The sequence below is a fragment of the Narcine bancroftii genome, chromosome 5, assembly GCF_036971445.1.
Source record: "Narcine bancroftii isolate sNarBan1 chromosome 5, sNarBan1.hap1, whole genome shotgun sequence".
Lineage (NCBI taxonomy): Eukaryota > Metazoa > Chordata > Chondrichthyes > Torpediniformes > Narcinidae > Narcine > Narcine bancroftii.
The window spans coordinates 28467841-28489092 of record NC_091473.1 but is presented as its reverse complement, the minus strand read 5'-3'; the positions used below and the strand labels follow the sequence as shown (position 1 = coordinate 28489092).

Genomic DNA, 21252 nt, shown 5'->3' with positions numbered 1-21252 from the left:
GATCAGGGCTTCAGTCTCCAGGGAAGCAAGCTTCCGATCCTTGATGGATGGATGTCAGGTAGTAATCAGTTAGCACTATTGTGTTAAAGAGATCAGGCGGGCATTAGGATATGGCTCAGTAGAAGAAATGAGAATTGATTCCTCTCTAAGAATTTGATAGCCTTAAGCTTGTACCCTGCTCTCTGGAAGCTTCTTGTCTGAATAAACTTGTGTTGAGTCTTAAAATGATTTCTGTGTAGTTATTTTAAAATACAATTTCTACAGCGCTACTGACTTTCCCACAGTTTAAATTGGATGCGATAGTGCTACCAACTTTCCCACGGTCCCTTATAAAGGTTTATATAGGTTGGCACAATAACAACAGGAGCTGAAGGGCTCATACTGTGCTGTACATAAAGCTTAATTATGTTATAATTATGCATGACTAATTTTGTTCAAATATAAGATCAGGACTTGGGGCAGGTCCACCATCACTTGATGCATCATGACATAACCAGTAGAAAGTAGAACAGTCCTAACTCTAGGGATGGCTCCTTTCAAGTGTGAAAGTGTTTAGTGTCCCAGTTAGGTGGTCAAGTGTGAAAATCCAAACCTCCATTCCTATCCCAGGACACTGAATGGCCAATTTTGTGGGATGTAAGTGTGAAAGGGGCTTTAAAATCACAGAGCACTACATCATTAGGAAAGCAAGCTGAAGGATCGGATATCTACAATGATTTGTATGCATGAATTACCGGTATTCATTTTATTTGAAGACTTGGTGGAGAGTATCACTGGATATTCTATTTTGATTTCACATCACTTGTTAATTTAGTATTATGTTCGATTATTAATTTTATTTTGGGTTGTAATTTCAGAATTCCATGGTCACAGTTTAAATGCTACTTTGTATTCAAATTGGAGAAAGTCATGGATGACTTCAGAGCTTCAGCTCCTGAACCTAGAGCTCCACCTAATCCGAACGTGGAATATGTCCCATATGAAGAAATGAAGGACCGGATTCTTAAAATTGTTAATGGTTTTACAGGGTAAGCTGATCACATTGTTTTGTTAATATTAGTACAGTATGCATAAGTATAGGTTAACATAAAGCATAGTACAGCTTTGGAACAGTCCCTTCAGTCCACTATGTCTGCGCTAAATATGTTGCTAAATTAAACTAAATTGCTACTTGCACACGATATGTATCCATCTGTTCACTTCATATTTTGTCTTTCAAAAAGCCTCTGAAACATTACTTTTCTATGTGCTTATACCACTTACCATGGCAGCCTGTTCGAGACTCCTACCACACTGTGTAAATTAAAAATTTGCCCTTCACATCTCCTTTAACATTCCCCTCTTCATCTGAAATGTATATTCTCTGGTATTTGACATTTTTACTTTGGGTGAAAGATTTTGACCATCCACACAATCTATCCTTTTATAAATATGTTAACTTTTATCAGTTGGTCAGCCTCCGGAGCTCGAGAGAAAACAACCCAAGTTTGTCCAACTTCTCACCAAAGTTTATTCATTCTCATTCAGGCAGCATCCTGGTAAATTTACAAGTATGAGTTGCCAAGCAACTGTGGACTTTTTTGTTAACATCCTGGTAAATCTCTTCTGTACTGTTTCCAAACCTCACATCCTAACTGTTTTGTTTAGTTGCAACACAACATTTTTCTCAAACCCCTGACCAAAGAAGACAAGCATTTCATACACCTTTATCACTCTATGCACATACTCAAGGTCTTCCTTTCCACAGGAATGCTTTTAAGAGTTCTGCCATTATCCTTGTTTGGATTAAACTCCATCTGCCATTTCTATGCTTGTATCTATAACTGCAATTTACAGTGTCCTCCATTGTATTTGGGATAAAAAACTTTTTTTTTTCCCTTTATTTGCAGCTCTTCTCAACAGCTTAAGTTTGTTGTCAAACAATTCACGTGATTAAAGTACACGTTCCAGATTTTATTCAAGGTTATTTGTATTCATTTTAGTTTGACCATTTAGAAATTATCACTTTTTATACATGGTTCCTGCATTTTAGGGCATCATAATGTTTGGGACATTTGGCATCACAGGTGTTTGTGAGTACTCGGATATGTTTAATTGCTTCATTGGTGCAGGTATAAGAAGGCTATGCTTGTTTCATAGCTTGGGTTCACTTTTGAAGTTGTCAACATGAGGACCAGAGTTGTGACAGTGAAAGGCAGATAAATCCTTATAAGGCTGAAAAGCAAGAATAAAATAATAAGAGACATTGCCAAACCCTTGGAATTACCAAAATCAACTGTTTGGAAAATAATTAATCACAAAGGGACTGATAGGCCAAGGAAGACTACCACTGCTGATAACCTACTCTTCAGGAGACAGATGTAGATGAATCAATGACTACTGTCCACAAAAGACTTCTTGAACAGAAAAACAGAGGCTACACTGTAAGATGCAAACCACTAGTTAGCTACAGAAACAGGATAGCCAGATTACAGTTTGCCAAGAAGTATTTAAAAGAGCCTGTAGAATTCTGGAGAAAGGTCTTGTGGACATATGAAACCAGGATTAACTTGTATCAGAGTGATGGCAAGAGCAAAATGTGGAGGTGTAAAGGAACTGCCCAGGATCCAAAACCTACCACCTCATCTGTGAAATATGGTGGTGGGGGTGTTGTGGCCTGGGCATATATGGCTGCCACAAGTTTGAGCACATTCGATGACAGTAGCAAAATGAATTCTGAGGTGTTCAGAAACATTATCTGCTCAGGTTGAAGTCCAACCTCGTTGGACAGAACTTCTTCCGACAGCAAGATAATGATCCCAAACATACTGCAAAAGCAACAAAGGAGTTTTTCAAATCTTAAAACTGGAAAGTTTGTGAATGACCAAGTCATGCACCTGATTTAAATCCAATTGAGCATGCCTTCCATATGCTGAAGAGAAAACCCAAGGAGACAAGCCCTTGAAACAAGTAGAGGCTGAAGATGGGTGCAGTAGAGGCCTGGCAGAGCATCACCAGCACCTGGTGATGTCTATGAATCACAGGCCTCAAGCAGTCATTGCATGTTAGAGATGTGCAACAAAGTACTAAATGTGACTACTTTAATATACGTACCATTGCCTTGTCCCAAATATTATGGTACCCTTAAATGAAGAAACTATATATAAAAAGTGCTGTTAATTCTACATGGTCAAATCAAATTGTGTACAAATAACCTTGAATAAAATCTGGAATGTGCACTTTAACCACATGTGAATTGTTTGATTGCAAATTTAAAACTATGGAGCACGGGCAAATAAAGGAAAAAAAGTGTCTTTGTACCAAACATTCTGGAGGGCATTGTATTTGCTGAATCCTTTTGATAGCCATCTATACTGTTTGCAAGACCACCAATGTTTCTGTTCTTTTTAACATATATAATATATATAACATATATAACAATTACAGCATGGAAACAGGCCATTAGGCCCTTCTAGTCTGCACCGAACCAAACACTCCTCTCTAGTCCCACCTACCTGCATAATGACTATAACCCTCCACCTTCTTCTCATCCATATACCTGTCTAACTTTTTCTTAAATAATAAAATGAACTCTGCCGCCACTATTTCTCCCGGAAGCTCATTCCACACCGCTATCACTCTCTGAGTAAAGAAGTTCCCCCTCATGTTACCTCTAAACCTCTGCCCCTTAACTCTTAACTCATGTCCTCTTGTTTCAATCTCTCCTACTCTTAACGGAAATAGTCTATCCACATCCACTCTGTCTATCCCTTTCATAATCTTAAATACCTCTATTAAATCCCCTCTCAACCTTCTACGCTCCAAAGAATAAAGACCTAATCTGCCCAATCTCTCCCTGTACTCTAGATGCTTAAACCCAGGTAACATTCTGGTAAATCTTCTCTGCACTCTCTCCACTATGTTTATATCCTTCCTATAATTAGGCAACCAGAACTGCACACAGAACTCTAAATTAGGCCGCACCAACGCCTTGTACAATCTCAACATCACTTCCCAACTCCTATGTTCCATCCAATGATTGATAAAGGCCAGCATACTAAAAGCCTTCTTCACCACCCTATTCACATGAGTTTCTACCTTCAGGGAACGATGTACCGTTACTCCTAAATCTTTCTGCTCTTCTGTATTCATCAATGCTCTCCCATTTACTACATATGTCCTGTTCTGATTCTTCTAACCAAAATGAAGCACCTCACACTTATCAGCATTAAATTCCATCTGCCATTTTTCAGCCCACTTTTCTAAGCAGCCCAAATCCCTCTGCAATCCTTGAAAGCCTTCTTCATTATCCACTATTCCACCTATCTTAGTATCGTCTGCATATTTACTAATCCAATTCACCACCCCATCATCTAGATCATTAATATATATAACGAACAACAATGGGCCCAATACAGATCCTGAGGCACACCACTGGTCACCGGCCTCCAACCTGACAGACAATATCCACTACCACTCTCTGGCCTCTCCCCTTCAGCCAATGTTCAATCCATTTGACTATCTCAAAATTTATACCTAAAGACTGCACCTTCCTAACTAACCTTCCATGTGGTACCTTATCGAAGGCCTTACTGGTCCATATAGACAACATCCACTGCACTACCCTCATCCACATTCCTAGTCACCTCTTCAAAAAATTCAATCAGATTGGTCAAACAGGACCTTCCGCCCACAAATCCGTGTTGAGTGCTCCTGATCAGACCCTGTCTATCCAGATATTTATAAGTACTGTCTCTAAGAACTTTCTCCATTAATTTACCTACCACAGACATCAAACTTACAGGCCGATAATTGCTAGGCTTCCTCCTTGAACCCTTTTTAAATAACGGAACCACATGCGCAATACGCCAATCCTCCGGCACTATCCCCATCTCTAATGACATTTGGAAAATTACCGTCAGAGCCTCTGCTATTTCCTCCTTTACTTCTCTCAATGTCCTGGAGAAGATCCCGTCTGGTCCCGGAGACTTATCCACCTTTATATTCCTCAAAAGCCCTAACACTACATCTTTCGTAATCACTATATTCTCCATATTTACCCAATTTGTTTTTTTTAATCTCACAGATTCCAATATCCTTCTCCTTGGTGAATACCGAAGAAAAGAAAATGTTCAATATCTCCCCCATTTCTCTAGGCTCCACACACAGTTTTCCGCTCTGATTCTCTAAGGGACCAATTTTGTCTCTCGCTTTCCTTTTACCATTAACATATTTGTAGAACCCTTTTGGATTAATTTTCACCCTGCTTGCTATAGTCTCCTCATACCTTCTTTTAGCTTTCCTAATTCCTCTCTTAAGATTCCTCTTACATTCAATGTATTTTTCAAACATCTCCTTAATTCCATGCTTCTTATACCTAATGTATGCCTCCTTTTTTCTTCGAACCAAGTTTCCAATATTCCTTGAAAACCACGGCTCTCTCCAACCTTTTGCCCCTCCTTTTAACCTAACAGGAACATAAAGCTTTTGCACTCTCAAAATCTGATCTTTAAAAGGCTTCCATCTTCTACATCCTGCCTATAAAACAAATTGTCCCAATGCACACCCTGTAAGTCCTTTCGCATCTCCTCAAATCTAGCTTTTCCCCAATCAAAAACCTCAACCCTTGGCCCTGACTCTCTCTAAGCTTATCCACCCATCTGTTTTTTTAAAAAAATTATCCACTGGTGACAAACCTCCTGCCAGGGTAAGACTCTTTCTCACTACTCTGACATCTATGGCAAGCCAATTCCAAATACAAATTGTCAATTCACAGGGAATCCTATCTTTGTTTTTGTATTAAAAAATACTTACTTATTAGTATTTTCTAATTCCTTTATCTATTACATAACCTGCATTTTTTCCCCACCCCCCCAAAATTGTTCCTTTAAGTCTGAAGTACTTGAATGCTGAATTACAAAATAGTGTAGTTTGTGTTAATTTTAATGTAGTTATTTTTGACCTCCAAGATTTGCTGAATTTTATTTCCTTCCACTTTCCTCCCACCCTTCTACCAATGGATCTATGAGTTAGTAAATTCTCTCCAAGGAAATGGGTCCACCCACATGATCCTATGTAGTGCGATCACTTTGTACATTAAACCTCAAGTTACTTGTATTTAAAAGAAAAAAAATCTAACCTCTTTCATCTTCCTGCTCTATCAGCCTTTCTGTAATTTTCTTTTTCCTCTGATGCTACAGAGATGATTAGTATTATCCACAGTATTGTAACTGGAATAACAGTGTTGCCATGTATGACCTGCCTCCTTGCAGTGGTTGCCTCTGGAGATGAAAGCACATATCCCTATACGACAATGACCACCGCTATCTGGCCCACTGTTTACAGGGATCTGTTGCAATATATTATTTATTTAGAATGTGTGGATTGTTGGCAAGGCCACTGTTAATCTCCAATTTCCAATAGCCCTAGAGAGGTTGTGAAGAGCCACATTTTTGAAACATGAATCCTCTGGTAAATCTATTCCCACAATACTACTGTGCAGGAAATTCCAGGGTTTTAACAAATCAGAATGATCTCTGGCTTGAAAGGGGACGTGCAAGTAATAAATTGGAAATGCACTAGAGACTGCAGATGCTTAAATCTGGAGCAAAAACAATCTTCTGGAAGAATTTAACAAGTTGAGTAGCATTGGAGGAGAAAAGGAATTCTCATGTTTCGGGTTGGAACCTATCATCAAGTCTTGACTCCTTGAGTTCCTTCAGATCATTTTTATTTTCTTGCAATGTGCAAATAGTAATGTTTCTATTGGTAGAAATCACAGGTAAATGCTGCACTCTTGATCAAAGAATTGATGGAGGAACTCAGTAGGTTAGACAACATCCATGGGTAAAAATGGTCAGTCAATATATTCACTCAAAACCCATTGTCAAGACCAAGATAGAAATGGTGAAATAGCCTTAATAAAGGGTTTCAACTCAACATTGACCTGCTGAGTTCCTCCAGCAATTCTTAGTCTGATCAACGATTCTTTGTCAGCACAGGTGGATGGTTAAAAAACCAAGGAAATAAAGATGAATCTTTCAGGATTGGTCTGCCACCAGTGGCTTCCACCTGTCCTGATTGCACTATTAATCCTGTATTTGGGATAAATTTGTAACCCTTGGTATATTATGTTTTGGTCTTCCAAAATATGTGGTCACATCCTTTGGTTTGAATTCTTTTTCTCTTTTTGTCTGCTGAAGCAAACAATTATTTTATTCCTGTCCAAAAGAACTTTCTCATTGGGAAACTTCTTAAACATCCCCTCAGACTTTATCCGACCTATTAATATACATCACAAAAAGCAAGAAAGAACAATGAGCACTGCAGAACTTGAGTACCACATTAGTAGTATTGTAGTTTTCTGGCACCATATAGGTAGCTAAAGAAAACTGGAAAATTATTCATCCTGTGCCATTTGTTATCTTGCTACAATTAAGAGCAGTGTTGTATTAAATCTGAGACAACTCGTCCATCCACTTTTAAGGATGCTACATTTTTTACATATCTCTCTTCATATTTTATTTTCCCAAGATTTCCTCAAAGCATAATTTTTTCCTTTTAACATTTTTATGAGAGAGGTGAAGTCTCTTAAGTTTAAAATGACCTTTTTAAACATTTGAAATAAAGACTGAGAATTCGATTGTTTACATATTGAGATATATCTTCATGGCTGTGATGGATGATTCTGAATACATTTGCACAGATTTAAGGCCCAGTCTAATGTGGCCCCTAAGCCTGAGATGTACCGAGTGACAGATGGTACTGTGTCCGGCACTGACTGAATCTTTGCGGGAAGGTGCCTCTCTGATCTTGCATCAGGACTAACAGGATAGAAAGGTTATTCAGCAGATTTGGAGGTGAAAGGAAAGAGGAGTAATTAAAAACAAAGAATATTTTAAATTCTAAGCATTTCATCTCAATTCAAAAATTTTAGATAAAGTATTTATATAAATTCTAAACATTTCAATATAACTGTCAGAGCCTGTCAAAGTGTACCAAAGTATGATATAGACAGTCTACCACCTGAGATTTTGTTACCAGAATGCAGTGGAGCAAGGACATTGGGCCTCCATTTTGGGAAAACGAGACCAGGTGGGAACCACAGCAGATAGATCGTGCAGGAAAGTTTTGCGAAATTACTTGCTGGCTTGCTGAAGTTTGAAGAGGCAATATGTGAATACTTTGAATACCATGTACTATTATGCCAAAAGATGTAACTGCACAGGCATGAGCATGCAAAAATTCAAGGCTGATATGATAACAGAATTATGGAATTGCATGTATCAGAGAAAGATGAATACATTTGATAAAATATTTTGTTAAAATGGCTAGTTGTCAATTGGGTCGGAAAGTAGCTTTTCAGCCAGAGGTAATTAGGAGAATTCAGAAACCATTTCTTGTTCTGAAAATGTACAACCTACAGGGAGTCGGGTGAAAATATACAAGTCCATGAGGAAAAACTTTCAGATAAATAATGATAATACATTAAAGGGGGAGGTGAGCTAAACACATGACACAAGTAAATCAGAGATTATGATGATGTTTGGAGACTTGGTTGGAAGTCATACTGTTTGGGATGAATGGTTAGTTACTGTGTTGTACATGATGCATCCCTAATCAGGTAAAAATGTGCAGCTTTCTACCAAGTTTGAAGTATACATTTTTTTCTGTCCAATAATAGCAACTAGTTACATTTATACAAGTATATGCCACTTAACGTCCAGGATACGTTCTGTGAAATTGGGTGTTATGCCAAGTGGACTTCGTACAAACTCCATTCGCAAAGCTATATGGGATACCGTAGTGAACCTCTAAATTTTTTATTTTTAAGTTGGGATCAGTATGGGGCTGACACGGGGCTGTGGGCAGAGACCAGGGCAGTGGCATCAGCCTGGGGACCAACACAGGACTGTGGGGAGAGAATGGGGCAGTGGGATTAGTGAGGGGACTGACATGGGGCAGGGGGATCAGCGTGGGGACCGACGAGGCAGGGAAATCAGTGTAGAGACCGATAGGGGGCAGGGGGATAGTGTGGGGGCCGACATGGGGCTGTGAGGAGAGTGCGGGGCAGTGGGAATAGTTTGGGGACCAACACGGAGCTGTGGGGAGAGAGCAGACCAGTGGGAATAGTTTGAGGACCGACATGGGGCTGTGGGGAGAGAGCAGGGCAGTGGGATCAGTGTGGGGACTGACACTAGGCTAGGGGGAGAGAGCGGGGCAGTGGGATCAGTGTGGGGACTGACACGGGTCTGGGGGGAGAGAGAGGAGCAATGGGGTCAGTGTGGGGACTGACAGAGGGTTGTGGGGAGAGAGCAGGGCAGTAGGATCAGTGTGGGGACCAACAGGGCTGTGGGGAGAGAGCTAGGCAGTGGGATTTTCCAGTTGACTGACACTTGCTCTTCCAATGCCTAACTAATACAGCTGCACTAAGATTCATCATTTGAAAGATAAAAGACAGTTTAAAATGTGAAGTTATTTGAAAAAAAATAGTATTGTAGTCTTTAATTGTTAAGTTAATTTTAATTAGTTAATTCCTGTAACTTACAAAATTTAAATTCGAACCCCAGTTGCTGGTGCTGTAACAGTGTTGCACTTGATCTTAGCCAAAAGGCCAAGAAGCAATGGTGCTGTAACAGTGTTGCACTTGATCTTAGCCAAAAGGCCAAGAAGCAATGGTGCTGTAACAGTGTTGCACTTGATCTTAGCCAAAAGGCCAAGAAGCAATGGTGCTGTAACAGTGTTGCACTTGATCTTAGCCAAAAGGCCAAGAAGCAATGGTGCTGTAACAGTGTTGCACTTGATCTTAGCCAAAAGGCTAAGAAGCAATGGTGCTGTAACAGTGTTACACTTGATCTTAGCCAAAAGGCTAAGAAGCAATGGTGCTGTAACAGTGTTACACTTGATCTTAGCCAAAAGGCCAAGAAGCAATGGTGCTGTAACAGTGTTACACTTGATCTTAGCCAAAAGGCCAAGAAGCAATGGTGCTGTAATAGTGTTACACTTGATCTTAGCCAAAAGGCCAAGAAGCAATGGTGCTGTAACAGTGTTGCACTTGATCTTAGCCAAAAGGCCAAGAAGCAATGGTGCTGTAACAGTGTTGCACTTGATCTTAGCCAAAAGGCCAAGAAGCAATGGTGCTGTAACAGTGTTGCACTTGATCTTAGCCAAAAGGCCAAGAAGCAATGGTGCTGTAACAGTGTTGCACTTGATCTTAGCCAAAAGGCCAAGAAGCAATGGTGCTGTAACCGTGTTGCACTTGATCTTAGCCAAAAGGCCAAGAAGCAATGGTGCTGTAACAGTGTTGCACTTGATCTTAGCCAAAAGGCCAAGAAGCAATGGTGCTGTAACCGTGTTGCACTTGATCTTAGCCAAAGGCCAAGAAGCAATGGTGCTGTAAAAGGGTTGCATTAATCATGCTACCATCATAATTAATCCCCAATAATTTTAAATGCATATTTTTTACCACTGTATGTATTGGCATATAGGACGATCCCAACTTAAAAATGTTGCCTCAGCTTCATGGGTGGTCTTGTAAGCCGATTCTAAAATCCTAATCTCGACAGTGAAGTCTCAACACTTCTTCCATATTCGCCCTCCATATCCTATCCCCAGACCTTGGGTGCACTCCACCACCTTCCTTGCACAAACAACCCGACTCACATCCCTGCAGGTGTCCTGGTCAGGCCCTCAGCACACCTTCCTCGTGCTGACAGTCTGACTCACTTCCAAGCAGGTGTCCTGGTCAGGCCCTCAGCACATCTTTCTCGTGCTGACAGTCTGACTCACCTCCAAGCAGGTGTCCTGGTCAGGCCCTCAGCACATCTTTCTCGTGCTGACAGTCTGACTCACCTCCACGCAAATGGCAACAGTGAAAAGAGTGTGGATTGGTGTGTGTGTGTGTGTGTGTGTGTGGGTGTGTGTGTGTGTCTAACAAAGTCAGCACAGGGTCCATCTTCCCAGTCTTATTTATTTGCATTTGTTAATGTGTTCCCTCCTTTTTTGCCAGTTGATTGAATTCCACAAAATGGGGATTTGACTGTATTTATCCAGCAACCTTTCCCTTGTGATTGAGTAAGCAAATATCTAAATTCTATATGACTTTTCCCAAAAACCTATTTTAAGAAACTTTTGGCAATTTCTTTGGACTGTGTTGCTTTTCATTTTCTGATCATACCTACAATGAACCTTTTCTGTATGCATGCTTTGTGCATTAAAGAAAGCACATGTTGCAATGCTGCTGTTAATGCTATTATGTAAATAATAGCTGCTCTCACACCTGAAATTGAAGACTGGCTCTCCAAATTTGATAGTCAATTAGTTTCTAATTTGAATGTTGGCACAAGTGGTCTTTTGTTATAACAGAGCTATGGAGAGGTACAACACTGTCCACGAAGTCTGCTGACAACTAATCTCAGCCCAAATTAATTTATTCTCCCACATTGTCAACAACTTCCCTCCAGTTCAACCACTAATCAGCACAATTTATAGTGGTTAACTAAACAAACTCAAATGTTTATTGTAAGTGGGAGAGTGGGCAAAGACTGAGGAAACTGGAGGAAATGCACATGGTTACAGGTACAATGTACAAATTCTGCACAGTACCTAAATTCAGAATTGAACCAGAGTTGCTGGTTCTGAGAGGCAGAAGTTCTATAACCCGTGCCTTCTATGTATTAATGTTGTATTTCGACTTTGCTTTTTTAAAATAATTTTCTTGGTTATTTACAGAATGGCAAAGATGTTCTTCCATCTCTTTGACCTCTGTCATTGTGTAGTCTTATTTAGATTTTTCTGCTGGCCGTCTAAATTAAAATTTGCATGTTTTTACACAACCAGTTAGCCACTATGTTTTTGCTGCTTTGTTTGATAATAAATTTTAAAAATCATGTGTCAGTGGCAAAGTGATCATGCTTGTATCTTGCATTGAAGAAACTTGCCTGTAAATTTTTAGTCTTTCCTGTGATACGATTATCTCCATTTCCAACATAGTTTGGTGCTTAGCTGCAACTGCAGGGAATCTGTCTAGTCATCAAGCAGACGGATCACTTCCAAGAATTATCAATACATCAGGAAACCAAATAAAAAATTATAATCTTGAATATTTTAAACACCTCATCTGCCATGAAAAGTTAGTGAGATATGGAAAACTTTGAAATTGCAAAAGGATTATTTTAATGAGTGAATTATATTTAATTGTAAAAATATTTATTTTAAAATTTAAAAATGATGTCAGAACTTATGATGGCTTTGAGCACCTTTCAATCATACCCTCTTCACAAAACAAGATTCTTTGTTTTTACAGTGAGATTAATTGATCTTAAATGATCAGTTCATTATATGTGGTAAAATTTTCAAACTTCTTTTGCTCCCTCTCCCATGCAATCATTTCTCCTACATATTGAGGGCACCTTCATTTTTGTTAAATAAGATAACAGATAAATCTGACAACTCAAGCTTGGCATCATTTGATGCTGCAGACTATGAGCAGCAGAAATAGTCAAAGCAAATAAACGTAAGCAATGGATCCCATCAAAGCTCTGGAATCCTTCCAAATGCAGGATTCTTGAGCTGGCATCGTGTTACAGCTAACAGAGCTGCTGTCTCACTTCAGTTTTACTCCTGATTTCCAGTCCAGTTTGCATGTTCTCTCTATGGTATGATTTCCTCTGGGTGTTCTAGTTTCCAAAAAATCCAAAAAAATGAGTTGGTTGGTTAATTGGCCTCTGTTATTACTATAAATGACTACTATTGTGTAGATGAGTGGTAGAGAGTGGGATGGGGATTGTTGATGGGAATAAAATGGGTCAGCAGAATTTAATATAAATTATGTTTAATGGCTGTCATGGGAGGGTGGGCTGAAATGTTTGTTTCCTTGCTGTGTCACTCTATGACCATGACAATTAAACAACTTATGGAAAGAGCATGGAGCAAGAACATACCCTTCCTCAGTGTTGGCATGAATGCTAAAGACAAGGTGTGAGCATTAGCAGTTGTACTCAGCCTGAAGCATTGAGTAGATGGATCATCTTGGTTTCCTGCTGAGATGCCCACCATCACAGAAGTCAGCTTTCGGCTAATTTTACTCCATGACAGCAAGAATTAGGTGAGATCCCATGGCAACACCAGCTAGATCTGAGGCTCTTGAGCAAAACAGTGCAAGGCAAAGACTACACAATTGTACTGACAGGGGTCTCTTCAATCGGGATACAATCATGTGTTTCTAAAGGTAGTATCTCACTGGCAGAGACGTCGCCACGACTGATTAGTCGCGGCAACTCGGATGACCAAAACATGGTTTGTGTTCTCACCAAGGTCACATCTCATCAATCGCGGCGACTAATGTTGTCCGCGACTGGGGAGATGTATCCGCGGCGTTGCCGTGACCTCTCCTCAGTCCCCTTGGTCTCCAGCACTTAGCGGAGAGGTTGCGGAGACATTGCAGAGAGGTCCCAGTGACGTCGCGGAGACGTCTCCCCAGTCGCAGACAACATTAGTCGCCGCGACTGATGGAGACATCGCAGAGACCTGGTGGAGACTGGAAAAAGTCTCCAGGAAATGTTCAATTTTTTCGACGACTTCCTGGACCCGGCTAGTCTCCAGGAGACATCATGGAGACGTCTCTGCAAACAGCAGGTCTCCACCTAGTCTCCAGGCCAGTGAGATAGTCCCTTAAGGGTAAAATAAGTGAGAGGGAGACTGAGGAAGGGATAGGGGAAATCTGCAGGATTGGAAACAGTGGAAGCAGATGGGAATGGGAGTTACCTAAAATTGGTAAAGAATTGATGTCCATGCCATTAGGTTTAAGGTTTCAGCAGGAATATGATGTGTTGTTCAAGTTTATCTTTAGCTTCATCCAGAAAGTGGCTGAGGAAAGATGCATCTGTAGAGGAATGATTGGGAGAGTTGAAATGGTTGGCTGTGGAAAACTTCAGATTAGATCCATAAACAGTGCAGATGTTTGCCAAAGTGGTCACCCAGTCTGCCTTTTGACCATGCCAATATAGAGGAGGCTACGCTGGTAGCAAACATCCTTGGAGTTACCATTGCTCAGAAACATCACTGGACCTCAGCCTTGCAAATTCTATGGCATCAAGAGCAGATCAGATGCAGAATATCCTGTGGCAAGTGGACCACTATCCTTAGGCCTTTCTGCCACCTAAAAGGCATATGTCAGGAGTGTGATGTGATACTTTACGTTGCCAGATGAATGAAGCTCCAGCTGTCAAGAAGCTTGACACCAACAAAAGTAGAGCTGCTGCCTTTCTTAGTACCCTAACCACCATACTAAACACTTGTAAAATTTATTCCTTCCACTTTTATTTCATCGTAGTGTGTACTATGTTCAATATGAAGACAATCACATGGGCGTTCCCCTCCAGGTTGCGCTACCTGACTTTGTCACAGAATGTAAATATAGAACCCCTTCCCCGATACCTTTTGGAGGAGTACTTTCAGAAGTAATGCAGCGACAATTCAGAAGATTAGTCTGCCACCAACATTTTCTGAGCAATTTGGGATGGACAATACATGTTGGCCTTTTTGATGATATCCAGGCCAAAATAAGTTTAAGATAAGCAACCAGAAGTCTCCACTTCAAAAGCTTCTGATGAATTTATGCTTTCTGCAAACTCAGAATAAAATTTTGACTGTCGTGTTTTGACTATCACAGGACATTGTCTCGTTACTTTCATTCCTCCTCAACAGTATTTTTCCCAGTTATTGTGTACTTGCTTGCCTTTTGATACCTCCCCAAATGTACATCTCTGGATTAAATTCCCTATTATTACTACCCTTGAGCTTTTGCACTTGCTAGAAATTAACTGAGATGTGGCTATTTTCCTTAGATTATTACAGGTCTGCACTCTCAGTAGTGTGATTTTCCCCATCCCATTCTTTCCACCATGTAATCCTGTCTCATCCCAATTTCTTTAGCCAATTATACCCTCTGCCCTTCTTTATTCTATCTCATCTCAAAATCATGGAGCCATGAATATCAGGCTTTCAATTGTTAATGGAATAAAGGAATATGTACAAAGGTTCCGAGGAGACAAATCAGCCCTGATAGTAATGAATGCTGGTGTAGCTTTGAACATCTTAATGACCTATTCTAATTGATGTTCTTCCCTCTTAAGAAAATTTTTAATATCTAAAATATCATAATTTCATGTTTAAAAATGCTTTCAGCCCATTTCTCTTGTCTATTCCTGATGTCATTCGGCAGTGACACTTTTGTACCTTTTTCATACTTTTTATTTTCTACCACTTGTGTTGATCCACATGTCCCAAAAACCCCTTCTCTCCTGTACTACCTTTCAACCATACATTTTTAGACATACAGCATGGTAACAGGCCCTTTTGGCCCACAAGCCCATGCTGCCCAATTACACCCAATGGACCTACAAACCCCAATAGGCTTTTGAACGGTAGGAGAAAACCCACACAGACAAATGGAGAATGTACGCACATATATCTCATACTTTAATATGCAGTGGTACAGTGAGTAATCTTAATCTCTTTCCTGCTCCTAACTTGTTTGCAGGAGTACTTCTTTGATCTCAACATGATTTAAGATCTCTGGCAGTTCTTTCACTTTTCTTTTCCACCCACGCTCCTCAAGAATCTTTCATGGTTTTTCAGTGATATCTATAATCCTGGCACCAGAGAAACTATAAAACAGCTGAGGATGATGTTTGGAAATACAGATAAAGAGCACTACTTTTCCCCACTTATCCAGATTTCCAACTCCCCAAATTCTGAATTTCATACTGTGTAGAGCAGCCATTCTCATCCTTTTTTTTTTGCTATGGCTATGTTAGGATTCTTCTCAAAGTTTATAGGCCCCTCCTCTGTGAAACAGTCAAGTTTAATTGTTTTCTTCCGTCCTTCTACTGACGACATTAAAAACATTTTAAGAAATTGTTAGCTACGATGAAAAGAGTGTGTAACAATTGTGGCTTGTGATTTCAGAACAAATAGGAAATCATTCTTATTGAACATGTAGGAAAGAAGAAAATATGATCATGTGCATTAACAAAATTTTTAAAAATTCTTTGAGTGCAATGGTTTGTACACAATAAGTCGTCATGGAACCTTAAGCATAAACTTAAGGATGTGAAAAATTAATGAAAAGAACTTTAAAAATAAGTCTTATAAAATGAAAATTTTAGTGAGATACCTGAGCTTGATGTTCCTGTGCAAGTTTTTTTGATTCCAGGCTCAAATTTGGGTAGTGATAGTCGAAGGTCACCTCTTGTTGTAATAGTAAGTCTGTTCCTGAATTTTGTCAAGAAAATTACCTTGCTGAATCCACATTCAACGTAGTGCGTTGAGGGAAAGGCAATGAAAAATATTTTGGTCTTTGCCCATCGTTTTTGAAATCTATTTGGCAGATCACTCTTAACCCAAAAATGCTTTTAACTTTAATTGAACTTGCAGGTTCCAATTACATCACTCTGAAGATCAATCAAACTCTCTTGAATTTCTGCATCAACACCAGGGGATTGTTTAACAAATAGTTCTAATATCCAATACGAAATTTAACGGGTCATTAAATATTTACTGCAGATCTGCGTTGACTTGCTTTTAGGTACTTCACATAAACAGTAATGTCATCGTCCTTCAGTACTCTGTGATCATGTTCAGATTTGGAAATTGTAAAAATTCCTGACATTTGCTCCAATTAACTTTGAGCTGTTAAAGGAAAGAAACAATTGCTTCCTTACTATCAAATAGGTTTTTTTTAACTATGCAAGGTCTCGTTCAATAAATTGAGTTTGTCAAATATACCTTCTAGATATGATGTACATATCTACATCAACAAGTTTTTCTCCATGCTTTTTAGGAGAAAGAAAGCAAACAATTGTGATCCAGAGTGCAATAAAATGACAATTTTCTTCGTACAGCTTCCTTACAATTTGCTTTCCACAGCAGCAGCCTGGAAGTCTTTGTCATTTCAGTTGCCAGAATGAAGGGGATGTGGTTTTATAAAGTTTACAATCCTTTGCCAATCGAAAGTGAAGCATTCCCACCACTAGGCACATCTTTCCCACTCCTCCTCTCTCGGCCTTCCGTAGAGACAGCTCCCCCTGCGATTCCCTCATGCACTCATCCCTCCCCTCCCATCACATCTCTGGCACCTTCCCCTGTGCCTGCAGGAGGTGCAACACTTGCGCCCACACCTCCTACCTCACCATGGTCCTGGATCCCAAACAAGCCTTCCATGTAGAGCAACACTTCACCTGTACATCCAGAGTACTTATTTACTGCATCCGTTGCACCATTTGTGGCATTCTCTACAGCGGAGAGAATGTTCGCACACTGGGAGATTGCTTCGCTTCGCACCTCCTCTCCGTCCACAACCACAGTGTCCTCTCAGTGGCCAACCACTTCAATTCTATATCACACTCCCACGCTCATATGTCTGTCCATGGCCTTATGTATTGTCTCACCATGACCACCCACAGATGGGTGGAACAACACCTTATTTTCCATCTGGGCACCCGCCAGCCAGAGAGCATGAACATTGACTTCACTGATTTCCATTAAACCTGCTTGCCTTTTCTTCCCCCTCCCTCTTTTCCTGCCTTTCTAGTTCTTCCACCTTCACAAAAACTCTGCCTTTCCACACCCCCACCCCGACCCCATCTCAGTGCTACTGTCCCCCCCATCCTTTTCCACCTGTTATCTCCTGCCCTGCCACCCTCCTTCCCCCTCCTACTCTTCTGACAGTCACTGGCATTTTCTCATACTTTGATGTAGGGCTCAAGCCCAAAATGTCAGTTATGTATCTCTGCCTTTGCTACATAAAGGACACTGTTTGACCTGCTGAGTCTCTCCAGCACTGTGTATTTTTACTTCAACTACAGTGTTCACAGAATTCCGTTTTACCTCTCAACATCCTCCCAAGTTTTTTTTTCATTGTTCATAGGGAGCACTTAGTTGCTATGAACATTAAAGATCAAAGGACCACTGGAACCCCATTCTAATGCGATATTTGGGGTCCAGAAAATAGTATCGTGATAAAAGTGGGGTTGCATTAAATCAGGGTTTCATTACTGTGCACAATATCTATGCACATACATCAATCGCGGCAACAACCCCACCCCCCCCCTCCCCCGTTCACAGCAACAACCCCCCCCAAACGATGCAAATAATTACCCTCCAAGGGTACATTACTTACCTTAATCATTTAGACATGCCACTTTTAAATGCCTGCTGTTCCACAGGGAGGCCATCCCTGGTACTGCATCTTTTAAAATGGGCTCTCTTAACATCCTATCTCAAAGAGTGGAATGTGGACGCTAAGGAGTCCAAAGGCACATCGCATTATATCTGAATTTGTGTTAAATTGGGGAACGTCAAAATGGGGTTCCCCTGTATAACATTTTTCAGTCATGTGATGGACCTTCTGTATTGTCCCACTATTGTAGCGACACCATCAGTTGCACAGGCTGATGTTCTTGAATGGAATACTGTTTTTGATCTTCTTCAAAAATAGTCAGTCCCTTAATATCCATTTTAATTCTTCTGACAAACATCTCTTCCATCAGTACATTTGCATTTCAGAGTTAATTCACCAAATTGTGAAGAGATTTTCTTGGATTGTAACGAAATGACTAATTGTTTTTTTTTAATGTCCCTTGCCATCTCCTCAATTCTTTGGAATTAGTGAAAAGAATTGCCCGAATAATTTCTTTGGCATTTAAATTCATTACATCAGTATTGTTATGGACACTCAGTAACATTGAGTATTTCCACTTTTAGCAATCAATCACTTACAGTATCTTGTATGATGCAAGAAGACCCTTTTCTCACTCAGCTCTGAATTACCTTGAAAACAGCAATTCATACATACAGTTGCTCTTCATAGAATACAGCTCGGCCTTCAATACCATTATTCCCTCAGTGCTGTCAAAAAGCTACAAACTCTAGGCCTCTGTATTGCACTCTGCAACTGGATCCTTGACTTTTACATTGGAAGACCGCAATCAGTATGAATTGGAAATGTCTCTCCCTCACTGATTATCAACACAGGCTCACTCCAAGGATGCGTGCTCAGCCCACTGCTCTACTTGTTACACACCTACAACTGTGTGGCCAGGCACAACTCCAATGCCATCTACAAGTTTGCCGATGACACCACAGTTGTCAGCAAAATCACAAACAGCAAAGAGGAAGTGTACGGGAGATCAGTTTATTGAATGGTATAACAATAACAACCTTGCGCTCAAAGTCAGCAAAACCAAGGAGACGATTGTGGATTTCAGGAGAACATGACCCAGTCTTCATTGAGGGCTCAGTAGTGGAGAGGGTCAGAACTTCAAATTCCTGGGTGTCAACATCTCCAAGGATCTGTCCTGAAGCCTCCACATTGATGCAATCACAAAGAGGCCTTGCCAATGGCTGTATTTTGTGACGCGTCTGAGAAGATTTGGTATGTCACTGAAGACTCTCGTAAACTTCTACGGGTGTACTGTGGAGAGCATTCTCACTGGTTATATCACTGCCTGGTGTAGAGGTGGCAACTCTTAGGTTAAGAATAAACTCCAGAGGGATGTTAACTCGGCCTGCAACATCTCAGGCAACAGACCACTCCATCGAGAACATCTACATGAGGCAGTGTCTTAACAAAAAAGCAACCTCTATCCTCAAAGACCCTCTTCACTCTGCTACCATTAGGGAAAAGGTACAAGATGATCATTCAGTGACAGAAGGACAGCTTCTTCCCTGAATAATGAATGAACCAAAGACACTGCCTTACTTTTTGTGCACTTTTATTGTTATTTTTATTTTATTGTATTTTTTATAATAATGTCATAAGAAGGTTATAATATGTATGTTTGCACTATCATGCTGCCACAAAACACCAAATTACATGACTTGTTCATGACAATAAATTCTGATTCTAATTTCTGTGATGTTTCGGTAATCATCTGTTTGAACGTTGGCCTTCTCGAAAGGTCTTGAAGTAATCCAAGTGTTTATCTTTCTCTATGTATGTTTCTAAATATTGTTTCAGCCTGCTTGGTCTCATGGTTTTTTTGAACATGAATTCAAACAAATCAAACACTTGGGCAGAGAAGGGTTTTGAGGAGATGTAATTAAAGTATACATTAAGTATTACATCAAATACCGCCAACACTTTTTGCTGAGAAATTTGTGCATAAAATTATTTCTGAAAGTAACAAAAAATAACCATGACCAAATGAAAGCATTTCTTACAAGGGCAAGCACAAAATTCAGCTTAAATTTTGTGAAAAACAATGAACAATATATACCTTCTTCAATAAAAGCTAGCAGAAGGAGACATACATTCACTATCTGTCTTGAAAACTCAAAGCAAAATGAGGGCCTTTGTGGACACAAGAAATATGGAGCAAAATTTTTTTGGCCTGCACACTTATTTGCTGAAATTTGAAGGCGATCGAACAAAATAGGAAAATGGTAAGCAGTTTGTAGCCGAAGTTGTTCCAAGTCAGTCAAACACAATCACATCGAAGCAAGGAACACTCTGAAACATTATTAATTTAACTAGGCCATTCTTGTCTGTCTCCAAATGCCTCCAACCATGAAAAATTATTTTATTGTTTGGCAAATATCTTCTTTGGCTTGGCTTCGCGGACGAAGATTTATGGAGGGGGTAAAAAGTCCACGTCAGCTGCAGGCTCGTTTGTGGCTGACCAGTCCGATGCGGGACAGGCAGACACGATTGCAGCGGTTGCAAGGGAAAATTGGTTGGTTGGGGTTGGGTGTTGGGTTTTTCCTCCTTTGCCTTTTGTCAGTGAGGTGGGCTCTGCGGTCTTCTTCAAAGGAGGCTGCTGCCCGCCAAACTGTGAGGCGCCAAGATGCACGGTTTGAGGCGTTATCAGCCCACTGGCGGTGGTCAATGTGGCAGGCACCAAGAGATTTCTTTAGGCAGTCCTTGTACCTTTTCTTTGGTGCACCTCTGTCACGGTGGCCAGTGGAGAGCTCGCCATATAATACGATCTTGGGAAGGCGATGGTCCTCCATTCTGGAGACGTGACCCATCCAGCGCAGCTGGATCTTCAGCAGCGTGGACTCGATGCTGTCGACCTCTGCCATCTCGAGTACCTCGACGTTAGGGGTGTGAGCGCTCCAATGGATGTTGAGGATGGAGCGGAGACAACGCTGGTGGAAGCGTTCTAGGAGCCGTAGGTGGTGCCGGTAGAGGACCCATGATTCGGAGCCGAACAGGAGTGTGGGTATGACAACGGCTCTGTATACGCTTATCTTTGTGAGGTTTTTCAGTTT

The 21252-nt window shown here is 40.5% G+C and overlaps 1 protein-coding gene across 4 annotated transcripts in view; it reads left to right on the top strand.

Annotated features, from left to right (window-relative positions):
• ppp4r2b (protein phosphatase 4, regulatory subunit 2b) overlaps positions 1 to 21252 on the top strand; it is an 87953-nt gene that overhangs the window by 37906 nt on the left and 28795 nt on the right. For 3 of the 4 annotated variants that reach the window (XM_069937017.1, XM_069937018.1, XM_069937021.1), the window contains one exon: positions 858 to 1028. In XM_069937017.1, coding sequence (XP_069793118.1) covers positions 858 to 1028 — 171 coding nt within the window. Of the gene's footprint in view, positions 1 to 857; positions 1029 to 21252 lie in introns of those variants that run through there. The other variant, XM_069937020.1, reaches the window with a different exon arrangement.